Source organism: Xiphophorus hellerii, chromosome 8, assembly GCF_003331165.1.
Source record: "Xiphophorus hellerii strain 12219 chromosome 8, Xiphophorus_hellerii-4.1, whole genome shotgun sequence".
NCBI classification, from domain to species: domain Eukaryota; kingdom Metazoa; phylum Chordata; class Actinopteri; order Cyprinodontiformes; family Poeciliidae; genus Xiphophorus; species Xiphophorus hellerii.
This window is the reverse complement of record NC_045679.1, coordinates 2,960,376-2,974,283: the sequence shown is the minus strand read 5'-3', so window position 1 is coordinate 2,974,283 and position 13,908 is coordinate 2,960,376. Positions and strand designations below refer to the sequence as shown.

The following is a 13,908-nucleotide window of genomic DNA, read 5'->3' as shown; positions in this document are numbered from 1 at the left end:
TGAATACAGAATATTGAATATTTTATTTAAATGTTTGTAAAATTTAAGATATATTTTATCCTCACTTTAAAAAAAGAGAAAAAAATAAGTAGATAGATAATATTCCAAGTTTTTTCATATTTAAAACATTTTAAAATAAAAAAAGTTAGGGTTTTTTTTATTCAAAAAAGAAAGAAAACTGCATAATTCCTCTTCTTAACTTTTCTTCTTACATTTAAAAATTATAAATTTAAAAAATATATATAAAAAGAGAGTGGACAACATGTTTTATTTTTGTATTATTTCCCTTATTTTAACAAAATAATAAAAAATAGGAAGAGACAGCGCTGTATATTTAATTTGTTCTTCTTTTCTAAAAAGAGAAGTTAAAAAAAGAAAATCATGTAGATTAATTCTTTTCATATTTTAAAAATAATGAAATGCAAAATAATTAAATTTCTATTATTTTATTTAATTAATATTTTTATTGTAAGCAATACATATAAATTAAAAAGAGAACATTGTGTTTATTTATGTTACATATGAACATTTCCTTTATCAGATGAAGCCTTTGTTGTTGCTTCCTCTTATTGTTTTCCTATTCATTTAAAAGTTCAAAGGTCAATTTTGTCTGGTCTGCTGGAAGAGGAAATTATCTGAAGTACATGGTTCACTGACAGCCTGAACAATGAGTTCATATTTTTATTATTTATCTGATTTTTAATGAAGAAACTCTGAATTTGTGTCTTAAATTGTTTTGAGGACAAAAATAAAAACATGTTTAAAACATAAAACTGTGAAGAAAAATGATTCTTTAAGCCAAAAAACAAACAAATGCTCGTGTTTAATAATCCAACATGGATCCTGTTTTTGACTGGCCCTCCTCTGATTGGGTCAATAACTAAACTCTTGTTTAAAACTCGTTCTGTCTGCAGGAACCATCGTTGTTATCGTGGCCATTTTCCTGCTGCTGGTTCTGCTGGTGCTGGGAGGATTATACCACCACAAGTTCAGGTGAGACTTTACAATAACACTAAAAGCACGAAATCACCTTTATTTCCATTAATCATCTCTGTGTTGTTGTTTGCAGACGGGCGTCGTACGGCCCCCTGCTGAACAGCCACGAACACGGCTCTTTAGGAAACTTCACCAACCCCATGTACGACCCCTGATGACCCCTGATGACCCCGGATGACCCCGGATGAATCCACAAATCCTGCACTCTGAGCCGTTTGACAATGGCAGTAAATTCAGATTATGAACGTCTCTGCTATACAAACACTGGTTAAATGGCATTTTTTGTGTTTTTTGGAGTTAAGAACTTTTTTTTTTTAAGTTTTTGCACTGAAAGTTGAAGTAGGAATTATAAGCTGCATAAAAAAGGCCAACAAAGAACAAAAACAGCATAAAAAAACAATACATGAATTATTTTTTAGCTGGGAATTTATCTTGTTTTTACATAAATATTGTCAATTGTTTTTGCAATCCTTGCAGCTACATGGGTTACCGTACTTTAAGCAAAACTGTGAGATAAAAAAGAAATGAACTAAAATAAGAATTAGTTAAATTTAGTTTTTGGTGAAAGTATTTATTTTCCAATAAATTGTAATGTTTAGTAATTGTGACTATTTTAAGATCAAACTAAGAATTTCTGTTTTATATCTTATTTGCATTTATGATTTTAAAAATCAAATAAATAGATGCGTTACTTCATTCATGTTAAAGTTAATTCTAATTCTGTGTTTCTGTTTATTTTTTTCCTGTTTTGAATATTTACAGCAGTTTGTTTTGTAATTTTAACTAATGTTGCTGATTTGTGTGAAATTAAAATGTTCAACTAAAAATAGTGATTAAAACAATAATGTGAAAAAGTTTTTCCTTTTAAAATGGTTTCATAATCAGAATACAGTCTATCTAATGAATAAGTTATTTAAAAATAAAGTGAAAGGTGGGGAGATTAATAACTAAACAGTTTTATTGTTTTCAGATATCAGATTAAAAATGAACCTCAAAATATTTCATACTCAGAGTACGAAGCTAACAACAAGCTAGCTAAATAGCCTATTAGCTAGCTAGTCATCTATTTGCCATCAAAATTAGCTTGTCGCTAAGTTAGCTACCTGCTAGCAATGTGGTTAGCTAACTGGACAGATTCAGTATTTTTCTCTAAAAGATAATCCTGCAGAAAACATTTCGGCCATCTTGACTTAAATATTGACGACACTCGGATGATAACGCACAAAATGATCACAAACACACCAGCATGTATATCTTTCAATGGCTCAATAAAAAATCAATAAAGTTTTATAGTGGTCTAGTAAAAGCCCGATCTAAGCCTGATTAAAATGCTTTGGTTTGACCTTAAATAGGCTGTTCATGATGGAAAATCCCCCAGTTTGGTTGAAGTGAAGCAGTTCTGCAAAAATTGCCCACAATGATGTGAAAACCTCTTTTATTGTAAACGCAACAAACACATGATGGCACCAAGGTTGGCCCAGTGAATTACATGCATCATTTATCCCCTTAATAAAGATATTTTATAATAGATTTTCATATTTACTCTGGTTATCTTTTAGTTTTAAGCTGTTTGATGATCTGAAACATTTAGCCGTGAAAAAAATATCAAAAACAGAGAAAATCTGTATATTTTTCACAATACTGTGAAAGAACAAAATAGTATTTGTTTAGTCATTTTAAAATTCAACCGCCAATATCGGCTATTTATAATATTTAAATAAAGAAGTAATCAGAGAAGATATTGATAACAAGTTACCATCAAGAGAAAAACAACAACAAACAAGCTAGATAGCAAATTAGTCAGCTAGTAAGATTGTAGCTAGCTCACTATCCAAAAGGCTAAATAAACTAGCTATCTGTCCAGAATGCCAGTTAATTTACTTTCAGTTAAAGTAACTAATAAATATGTGTTTACTGTCAACCAGATAAAAAAGCAGCACAAATAACTGCTTTTCTTCATGCTAACAATCAAGATAGCTTAACAGCTAAAGAGCAGCTTAGCTGTGATTTCAAGTAGTTAGTGTTTAGCTAGTTAGCCAGCATCTAAGGCAGTGGTGTCCAAACGTATGTTGTTAAATTGAAAGTATGCACATTTTTTATAGCATCTTTAAAACTTTTGGTTTGTTAAAAAAAAAGCTAAACTGTTTTTTGTAGATAATATTTCCCTTAAAATGTGTTATTTATCTGTAAAATATGTTCAAAAGGATCCACTAAGCTTTCAGCTCAGATTTGCTCCATTTTTTGGGCCAAAACCCTCCACAGGGTCTCAAAGGAAGGAGGTTGAAAGGAGTCGTTTTTATTCAACCCAGTCAATTTGTCGCCATCACTGGGCAGCAGTAATTACAGAGGGAGCAGAATCTCATGCTACGCTGTCATTATCAGGCCCTGAATAGTCCAGTCAGTGTGTGTCCATATGGGTTCCTTTATAATTACACAGCAGGAAGGGCGGACCAATACGCACTGTAGTAACATCTGGACCAGCTAAATTCATACATAAGGATTTAAATAAGTGAATTAATACAGATTGAAAGATTTGTTCAGATGTTTTTCGTTTCATTTTGAATCTACCCTCAGAAACATATTGTTAGAAATATTGTCAATTATTTTTGTCCAAATACTGATTGAGATTTAAAAATAATCATTTTAGTACCAAGCAGACTTTTATATTTACAATAATAACAGTCAAAGGATTTCTTTCTGTGGTTGGACTGTGAGAAACTTACCAAATCCTGTCAACGCCGAGCAACTTTTGGTGGAGGCAGTATCATGGTTGGGGCCACATCATCCTCACTGGAAAAAACAACATGGCGTCATCACTGGAGACAATCAGACATGCGCAGATATTCAGATCTACACGCTAAATACTTAGTTAGCAAGCTACAAATGTAGCCTCATATTTAGTTTGTTAACTACAACATATGTAGTTAACAAACTAAATATTTAGCTTCAAGCTAAGTATTTAGCTAGCAAGCTAAATAACTAAATATGTAGTTAGATTGCTAATGAAATATTTAGGTGTTCATTTTTGACGGTAACTTTACAAATGATACCTATTTACGGGGAACTCTTTAGTTTAAGTACATTATTAGATCTCCGTTTATGCAAACAGCAGCAAACAAGACAGATTAAGACCATTTAAAACCTGACAGATTAAGACCATTTAAATGGTTTGGACATAAGACGGTTTTCCAAACAACAGAGAAAATAAAGTCTCTTTGATTAGGAAGCTGGAAGCTGCCAGCCTGTTAGCAGGTAAATGTTGATCCTGTTTGGTTTGCAAACAGAACGGAAACTGTTGTCTGAACCAAAGTTTCATTTCAAGACAAAAAAACTAAAAAGTTTCACTTTCTGTCCGTCTGAAACTCTGCGGCTGACTTCACTAAGTTTTATAAAACATTCGCATCAAGCAGGACTAGATAAGGCAGCATTACCCGTCCTGAGTTCGTCCATCAACGGGTCCAGTTCCGGTCCAGTTCGGCTGCTGTTGAAACATACAGCCGGTTAGTTTTCTTTATCACATAATAAACAATTATACCTGTAGAAAAAAAAGCAAAAAGACGCTTTAAAAATACCAATTTGGATCAGTTCTGATCCAACTGAGTAATGTTTTGTAGTAATTTTTGTCACCACTAGATGTCAGTAAAAACCAACATTCCTGAACCTGGAAACGTGATTTTAGACAAATGAAATTAAATTGAACTTTTACCTGAATGTGTTTACGGCAGTTAATACAAATAACGTTTGTTTTTATTTGTGTTAAATAAAAAAAGTTAACATAATTAACTCTGTGCAAGTTGTGTGACAATAAAAACATGAATTATCCGCAGCATTCTTCATGAAAAAGGCACAACACTATTGATTTAATAAAGAAAACAGACATTTAGCAGGCTAAACATTTAGCTCCAATCTGAATATTTATCTACAAACTATTTATTTAGCTAGCAAACCAAACATTTAGCAATATATTTAGAGTAAAATTGGGATATTTATAAGGACATTAACATAGTGAAAGTACGTGACGTATTAAATATATATGCAGTAAGCACACTTTATGATAATCCATAAAGTGCCCTGGGGAATTTAAGTATTTATAAAAGTGTTTTATTCAAATAAAAATGTTAATGTGATACTTTTACTGGGGTATGACTGTTAATTTGGCAGAAATGAGCAGGAAGAGAGAAGAACTTTGTTTATATCTCCTAAAGAGTTGGACTGGTTTCTGTGAGGATAACAAGTTCAATCAGGCAGCTGAACGCAGCAGATCAATTAAAATATCCTGATATTTTCCTAAACTTTTAATCACTGTAATGCTGTTGGGATTAGATGAAAACGTTTCTGTTGCAGTTTGTGGTTTTAAACTGCATGAATGTTCATGTTTTACTCAGTAAATCATCTGCGGTGGGTTTCTTTCTCATTCCAAAGCAGCTTCTTTTATCCCACAAAGATTTTATCTTTCACAGAAAATGGTTTCTGCCAGAGACCTGCTGAAGGTGCTGATGTTTCTGAATCTTTAGACCTGAAACCTGCTCATGTTTGGAGAAACAGTTTATCATAGTTAAAGTAACTAAAGTAAAGATATCAGGCCCAAACAGACTAATTAAAATTAATGAAAACATTCCTCCACAAACCTCATTGAATGGTTTTTTTTTTTAAACCTGCGAGTCCCAACAGAAGAGTTCAGCAGGTACATTTGTTAAAAAAATTAAATATTTTCCTCCAGAAGAGAAACACTGCAAAACCACAAACTCTTACCAAGTAGTTTTGGTCTAGTTTGTAGCACAAATATTTTTAATCCACTTAAAATAAGACAAAATTAACTTACAAATAACCTTTCAGGTAGAAATCTGAGGTTATTTTAAGTCAGAAATGTCTTCATATTTATGAAAAAGTTCTAGTTCTATTGGCAGATTAGTTCACAAGATATTTTCCCATATTTTAAGTGAAATAATCTGCCAATGAAACCAGAACTTTTCCCTCCATATAAAGGAATTTACCCCCTGACAGTTTCGTTTCCCGTATTCATGTCCAAAACTTTACAAGGTTTGAACTCGGGATTTAATTTGATTTCAAGGAATTACCGTACAATGGTGCCATCCTGCTATGGAGTGAGGCAAAGAATAAACTTTTAGTACCAGGATGACTTCAAGCAGTTTGGACAATCCACTCAATGAAGTGAATTTACCCCATAACTGCAACTCAGTCATATGTACATCAGAAACCCAGAGTTGTACAATATTATGACACCAGAATTCAAAGTTGAGGTGGGAGGCGTCCAGTGAAACAGTGAAACTCCTTTCCATGTCGTTGGTCTCCTACAGTTAAGGGCCTCCTGGAACCACATACTTTGCTTTTTGTGTCCCTTCAGCCTGGAATCCAGTGACTGGAGCAAAGCAGCAGTCCTCAGAGGAATTTCATTTTCGGAAAACACTGCAAAACATAATTTTTATTTTAGCACCAGTTGCAACCTTTGGAAAACATTGATCACCCAGTGATTCATTCAGTCTTATGGTGCCCACGCTGCTTCTCATCATGACCGCCTTCATTCTGAGAGATTGGCAAACAGGACCTTGTAGAAAAAGCAGAAGTTTGTTGGCTACAGTCGAGACATTAATAGAAATGATGTGGTTTCTATGACGGTCATAGAAACCACATCATTTAGATCCAGACCACTGAATCACCAATCATAACTCACCGATATATTGGCAAGTCAAATATTGTCACCATGAACTAGAAAAGAACCAACCTTGCAGCACAGAAGATCAGAATCCAAACTCCTCTCATGGTTTCTGCCACAACTGAAGGTGGAACCAACATAAAAGAACCGAAAAAAACTCAATTCCTGCCGATTAACATCCAGGCTTTTGATTTGGGTCAATGCAGTGCAGCTTTTTATTTATCATCATATAAAATCCATCCATCCATTTTCTAACACCCTTGTCCCCAGTGGGGTCGGGAGGTTCTGGTGCCGATGTCCAGCTAACGTTCCGGGCGAGAGGCGGGGTCACCTGGACAGGTCGCCAGTCTGTCGCAGGGCAACACAGAGACAGACAGGACACACAACCACACACACACACACACACACACACACACCCACACACCCACACACACACACCCACACACACACACACACACACACCTAGGGAGAATTTAGAGAGACCAGTTAACCTGACAGTCATGTGTTTGGGCTGTGGGAGGAAGCCGGAGAACCCGGAGAGAACCCACCAAGCACAGGGAGAACTCTATACAGAAAGACCCCGGGCCGGGAATCGAACCCAGAACCTTTATGCATCAGTGCTACCAACTGCTCCACTGTGCAGCCCATCATATAAAATATTTTTCTCAAAAGTTCTGTTTAAAGAGAATTATGATCAGTTCTCAACATGAATATTAAAGTAATGAGAAAGGAGTGGAACTTGAAAGCTAAATGTTGAAACCGAAATGGAAACACACAAAACAAAAATCACACGATCCACAATCAGATGCTTTTACTGGTGGAAAAGACGAAGAAGATGAAAGAAATGGATAGAAAATAAGAATAAAAATTATTGGTAATTTAAAATGTTTCAAAATTAAAGCACACCTAAGCCTTTTATTGTAAATATGTATAATTAATGTAAAAACATCAAAGTTTTTCGGTATAAATTTCCTCCTGAATAGCCAGATTATTTCTTATCTTTTATCTAAATTGGCCTTAATACTTCAGTCATGCACAAATGTTTAATTTTAGCCACATTCCAAGTCACTGTTTACTTGCCTAAATATAATTTGAGCGCTTCCTGAACATGACCACAGACACGGTGGTGATGTTCATCTCTGAACTGGGATTTTCCCACCAGCGGATTCTGAATAATGCGGCTGCAGCAGCTTCTCGTCGTTTGTTATTCTGACTCGGACGTGTTTATTCAGAGTCCCGCTGTGCAACCGAGGCCGGATTATCAGGAAGTCGGTTTACTATATGTCTCGTCCAAATCGTCTGCACGCAACGTTTTTACACTCACCACAAGGAGGAAGTTCTTTTTTATGTTATCAGTTGATTTATGCATGCATATACGCTTCTGTAGCTTCATCAAAAAAATGTAAAAATACTTAGTTGAAATAGTGCTGCTGTCTCCGGATCATAAAGGAATGAGTTATTTGTGGGTTAGCATTGTGATGATTATCTGGCTGACAAAAAGTCCAATTTAGGTGATTTTATTGGAGGCTAAATATTCGAAAACACATATTTATCCAGCTAGCTAGCCGGTGAGTTTACATAATGCTAAAGAGACCCGCTGCTTTTTGAAGTAATGCTAGTTAGCTTAGCATAAATATCATTAGCTATTGTGTAAAAACACACGAAAAAGGGAAGAAAGAAGAAAAATACAGATACACACTAAAGTAAAAACATTCAAATTTCAGCAAGCTAAAGGATTTTGTTTTAAGGAAATAATATCAATATCAACAATATTGATGATATATATGAAACAGTTTTATTTCAACAATATTATTTGTTGGTTTTGTTTTATTTTAGCCCTATTACAGATATAAAGTTTGTCAAAATTGGTTTATATCGTCCTAAAACTAATTTTCTTTAATCAGTTATTTCTCCTGCGGGTGGCAGTTGGCGGTTACCATAGCAACCGGCAACTGCCAGCTCTGTTGCTGCTTTAAACTGTCGGATTATCGTTAGCAATGTGTTTCCTTATGACATTTTAGTGAAATTTAATTACATGCATGTTTTCATGTGAAATTTTTCCATGTTTTGTATGTTTGTTTTTTTTACTGTATCGTAATTAACACTGTCCAGTTTATCTGTATTTAATTTTACAACTGTTAACTTTATGTCAGCTGTTCATTAGAAAGCATTGCTCTGTATTTTGTTGAGGGTTATTTATTTTATTTAATGTACAGGTCACATATCTATATGTGTAGGAATCAGTGTTTGCGGTACATGTTCACACTGGCTGCTGTGTTTACTGTCGGTTTTATAAATGGTTCCTCGGTTCTGCATTCTTTGTGCTGGTTTGGGCCCTGAAATGAAACCGTCCTCCGACTCGTTCATGATTCACGATGAGGTCTGCGCAGGAATTTCTCAAGCAGCAGCAGAGAGGAAAAGAAGTGGGGAAAGATTCAAAATGGTGAAGTAACACGGTGGTGCCACACGTCGGATCAAAGTGTGGCTTCGCTCCGTCTCAAATGTTACATTCCACCGAAAAAAGTCCAGGAAACTGTTTCTGCTAGCGGCTGTAATGTCTCATCATTTCACTGTCATCATATAAAAATTCAGATAAGTTTGTCGATTAATTTTAACTTCATAAAAATAGTTCTTGTAGGTGTTTTAGTTTTAGCCAAAATAACATTTTATATGCAACTTTGAATTATGCTAAATAGGTGTCAGAATATCTGTTATTTGGAGAATTTACAAAACAGAAAATCCATACAGTCTATCAATATCATGATTAGATATACATTTAGATATTGATAAATGATATAAACTGAAGAAAACTTGTTTTTATTCAGTAGAAGGATCACAAGTGTAATAATATAACAGAAATAGTCTTTATTGTCCCATAGAGAGGAAGATCAGGTGTACATAAAACGTGCCAAAAGTGTTAAAATAAGTACAGTAAAACCTTAAAGGTGAAATTCTTTCAGCATACAGATAGTTTCACCTTTAAAGATACTCTGTTGAGATACTGTGCTCTCTCATTTAAACGAATTTAAACGAGTCCATTTTTCACATTCCTGATTGGAATTAATATTTTGCACAAATTTATATTTAAATTTAGGTTCTTATTGTTTCTAAAAACAACCCAGGTATGTAAAAAAAATACAGTTTTAAAATGCTTTTTTAAAAAAAAACCTTCAAACATAACGTCACAAATCAGCACATTGCTCCTAACCTAGGACCTCAGCAAACAACAGCCCGTTACCTAGCAACCCAAGCAGAGCTCCAGCACATTTGGTCAGTTGGTTTTACCGTTGTATGCGCTGTACAATGACTGCTGGAAGAGACAAGTGATTTATTATTGACTTACCACCCATAAACCACTTAGTGCATTCTTGTTGGTCGTGCAGGAGGCTCCACTTCTGCTTTTCAAACATTTGCGGTGGTATGATTGTGCATCTGTTTGCAGCCATTTTGGATTTAAAGTGACAAGATGCCATAAAACAGCTAAAATCTCATTATCTAAGAATGATTTTGTGCAAAAAAAAGAGAGAATGTAATGAATATGTTTTGTATAGGTCATGGACTTATCCTAACATGTTCAAGGAAGCACAGTATGTCACCTTTAATTTGCTCAGAAAGTTTAAATATTCCATTTCCTATTTCATTCTTTGCTCTCGGTTAAGTTTGGTGAATGTCTGAAGAAGACAAAACTAAAATTTAATGTAAATTTTAAAACAGTTGGATAAATTCAACATGATTTAATGCTGTGTCTTCATTTAAAAGGTAGCGTGTTTAGCAGCATTTCCTGTAGATTTGATTTCACAGTAAAAGTCTCAACACAAAGAGTCTGCTGGTTATTCTGGAGCTTGTGGTAAACCTCCCACTCTGCTCCTCCTCTGCACCTCAGCCCAGGGAAAACCGATCTTACACAACCGCTGCCCGTCCATCACGGCCCGACCCGACCAGAACCCCCCACCCCCCGCTGGGCCCGGCCCAGATAAAGGAAGCAGCGCCAGCAGGAAGCTCAGAGGCATTTCTGCACCGAAACACTGAATCCGTCTGATTCAGGCTCAGGATTTAACACAACAGGTGAGAATCTGCCTGATTTTTGATAACAAAAATAAGGTTTTGTTTAAATTTGTGGCGTTTTGTCAAAGTTTAGAGAAAGTAATCAACTTTTTCTGCAAAATTTGAGCAAGTATTTTGGAGTTTTTAGTGTAAAATACACTTTAATGAAACAAAACTACTTAAAGAAAGCAGGACAGATTGTTTCACTTTCAACATGACATCTTTTATGTTAAAAATGAAATAATCTGTTTTTACTTTTTATCAACATCTAGGAATTATTTACTTAAGCTCCGATACTTTGCAGAAAAGTTACTTGTAAGATAGTTTTGTCTTATTTCAAATGTACTGATTCATTATAAACTATAAACTGGACTAAAATTCTTGGTAGGATTTTATGTTTTTGCAGTGTGTATTTTCTCATCTCTTCAGTTTAAATGTGATTTTTGTTTATTTTTTATGTTTCTTAGAGAGACGATAAACAATCAGAGATGGGGCTGCTGAACGTCGCTCTCCTCGTTGTCGTTCTCCTCGCGGCGACGGTGGAAGCTAAACCAGTAAGAACAAAAACAGCAACTTCTACGATTTATTATTTTTTTAATGTTATTTTTATTCATTGTTACTGAGAATCAGATTTAATCCACAATCTAAGTCATTTTTCTTCATATTTTATCCACTCTACTGAGTTATGGGTGTGTTTTTTATTCTACCTCTATTTATTTATCTCTATTTAAACACTATAAGTTTTTCAGTGTTGTTACACAAAGGAGCCAGAATGAAAAACATTAGTTTGGAAAAGCAGCATTTTATGTTATGTTGGAGGATTTTTGACCAATTCTTCTGTCTAATGTTGCTTTGCTTATTTTTCCCCCTCTGTAACATTTCATATGGGCTTTGACTAGACCAGGGGTGACCAAGGTTTTCCATGCCATGACTCCCCAAAACAGCATTAACTTAAAGATGTGGACTTCCTTTACAAACAAACAGATAATTCTACAAAATATGTAAAGAAAATTTTATTTTAGAATGTTTTTCTCACTTTTATTACATTTATTTAGCATAAATGATTTTAGAGGTTTGATTTTAGTCCGATTAATCTGAATAATTAGAAAGATGAGCGTGGCAAATAACATTTTAATAAGTTATTTTAACTCATATTTTCTAATAATGATTGAAATAAAGGTTATAATTTATGATTTAAAAAATTAAAAGTATCTGATAAAAATGTATTAGATGCAATTTCTTTTAGTTTTGCATTTTTTTTCTTACCTTCCCTCCAGGTTTCTGAGGCCCTTTTGGCGCCACCTGCTGGCCCCAGAAGGGTCCGCAGGCTCCACTTTTAGAAAAAGACTTCAATTAAAATCGACTTTCTTTCCCTCTAAATGTCGCCTGGTTCGTTTAAGGAGCATAAAGTCAGAAATCTGAGGAATGAACCGTTGATTGTTGCTTCGTTTCGGATCATCTCCGCAGATTCGCCACAGACACGACGCCGACATCCCCGACAAGAACCAGCCGCAGCGGTACCTGGCGGAGCTTTCCGAAGGGTCCGAGGAATCCTCCGAGGAGTCCTCCGAGGAAGAGACTGAGGAAGAGGAAGAGGAGGAAGAAGACGAAGAAGACGAAGTTGTGGACGTGACGGACGCCGTCACCATCCCGCCCTTGGTGGTCGTGACCACGGATTCGCAGACGTTCACCTCGGGAGACGGCAGCACGCTGGCGCCGGAGCCGGAACCGGACACGGCCAACACGGCCGGCCCGGTGATCATGGTCCGGGAGACGACGCCGGGGCCGGAGGCGACCGCCGTGACCGCTGCGGTCACCACCGCGGACGTGGTTCTGACGTCACTAAGAGCTACGGAAATGAGGGGAGATATCTGAAACTGCGTTACGTTTAGGTCAGGGGAGTTCACAGTGTGGAGCGGGGGCCATTTGTGGCCCCGGCAATGAATGAGCGTGGCCCCTGATTTTATTTCAAGATTGATACAAGTTTCTATTGTATTTTTATTTAGGACAAAATAAAATATTCTGACTACGACAGAGTGTTGGGACCACAATAATAATAATCATAATAATAAAAAGAAAATAAAGACATATAAAGCCGTACAAGATTAAAGTTGTAGTTTTAGGAGAATAAAGTCATAGTATTTTAAATTTATTTTTATTATTTTTACTTGATTTTTGAAATATTATGACTTCATTCATAATTTTATAATTTTGTTCTCATAGTTAAATTTTAATTTTTTTTCTTAGTATGGCTGTAAATCTCTGACTTATCTTGCAACATATTGGCTAAGACACAAATGTTTGTGGTTAAATAACCACACCTTTTGCATTTTGACTTTTACCCAAATCTATTTTATTAATTTAATAAACTTTGCTAAATAAAGTGACTTAAATCCTAATTTTTATTAAACTGTGTTCTATTTTTCTTTTTCTTGACACATATAAAATGAACAAAATTGCTTTTATTAAGGCAAACCTACAGAACGCTTTTTAAGTTTAGCATGAAAACCAACAACAAATCTGTTTAAAGTTTTGCATGTTTACTTTATTTTAGTAGGTAAAATGTGATTTCTCCCAATAAAATAATGCAAGTTATTGAAAACGAATAGCATTTTATGTCCCAACCTTTCCTGCCACTGAATATTTTCTTTATGTGGAATAAAAAGAATTTTTTTACACACATATAATGTTTACATGCGTAACTGATCCTCTTTTTAATGTACTGTCCTTTAGACTTGCGGTGTTTCTCCGTCAAGCAACATTTTAAAAATTGTTTTATTAATTACTTTTATGTAAAACAACAAACAAATCTGTGTGTTTGCATGTCAGTCTTTGTCGGATTGCAATTTTTAACCCTGTTGGAAGTGAATAAAGGTTTCTGTTAAAGATTTGTTGAGTTATGATTATTGTATAAACATATAAATGTGACTAAAGCCCAAAGTTTTGTGGTAAACCGCAGCTGGGTGTTTATTACAGACGCTGTCGGGTGTGTCGTGGTTTGTAACACGTACAGTTCCTGCCGCAGTGTTGATTATGGGTTATAAATTTATGTTTTACACAGATTATACACAACATGGACGACCAAAACAATGCCAGCATTTTTATTTACTCAGAACTGATACTGGATCTTATATTCTACATATGAATTATGATTGTAAATAAACAAACTAACATCCACTCCCACTAAAGGTTTA

General features: G+C 35.0%; 2 protein-coding genes across 2 annotated transcripts in view; both read left to right on the top strand.

The window, feature by feature from the left end:
* The window catches only part of LOC116724487 (NLR family CARD domain-containing protein 3-like), a 638,369-nt gene that overhangs the window by 287,169 nt on the left and 337,292 nt on the right, over positions 1-13,908 (top strand). The gene's annotated exons all lie outside the window — the stretch shown is intronic.
* LOC116724595 (bone sialoprotein 2-like) lies at positions 10,594-13,604 on the top strand. The gene is made up of 3 exons (XM_032570371.1): positions 10,594-10,735; positions 11,182-11,268; positions 12,182-13,604. Exons 2-3 carry the CDS (start codon positions 11,203-11,205, stop codon positions 12,587-12,589), a joined length of 474 nt encoding a protein of 157 aa, XP_032426262.1. The 5' UTR covers positions 10,594-10,735; positions 11,182-11,202; the 3' UTR covers positions 12,590-13,604.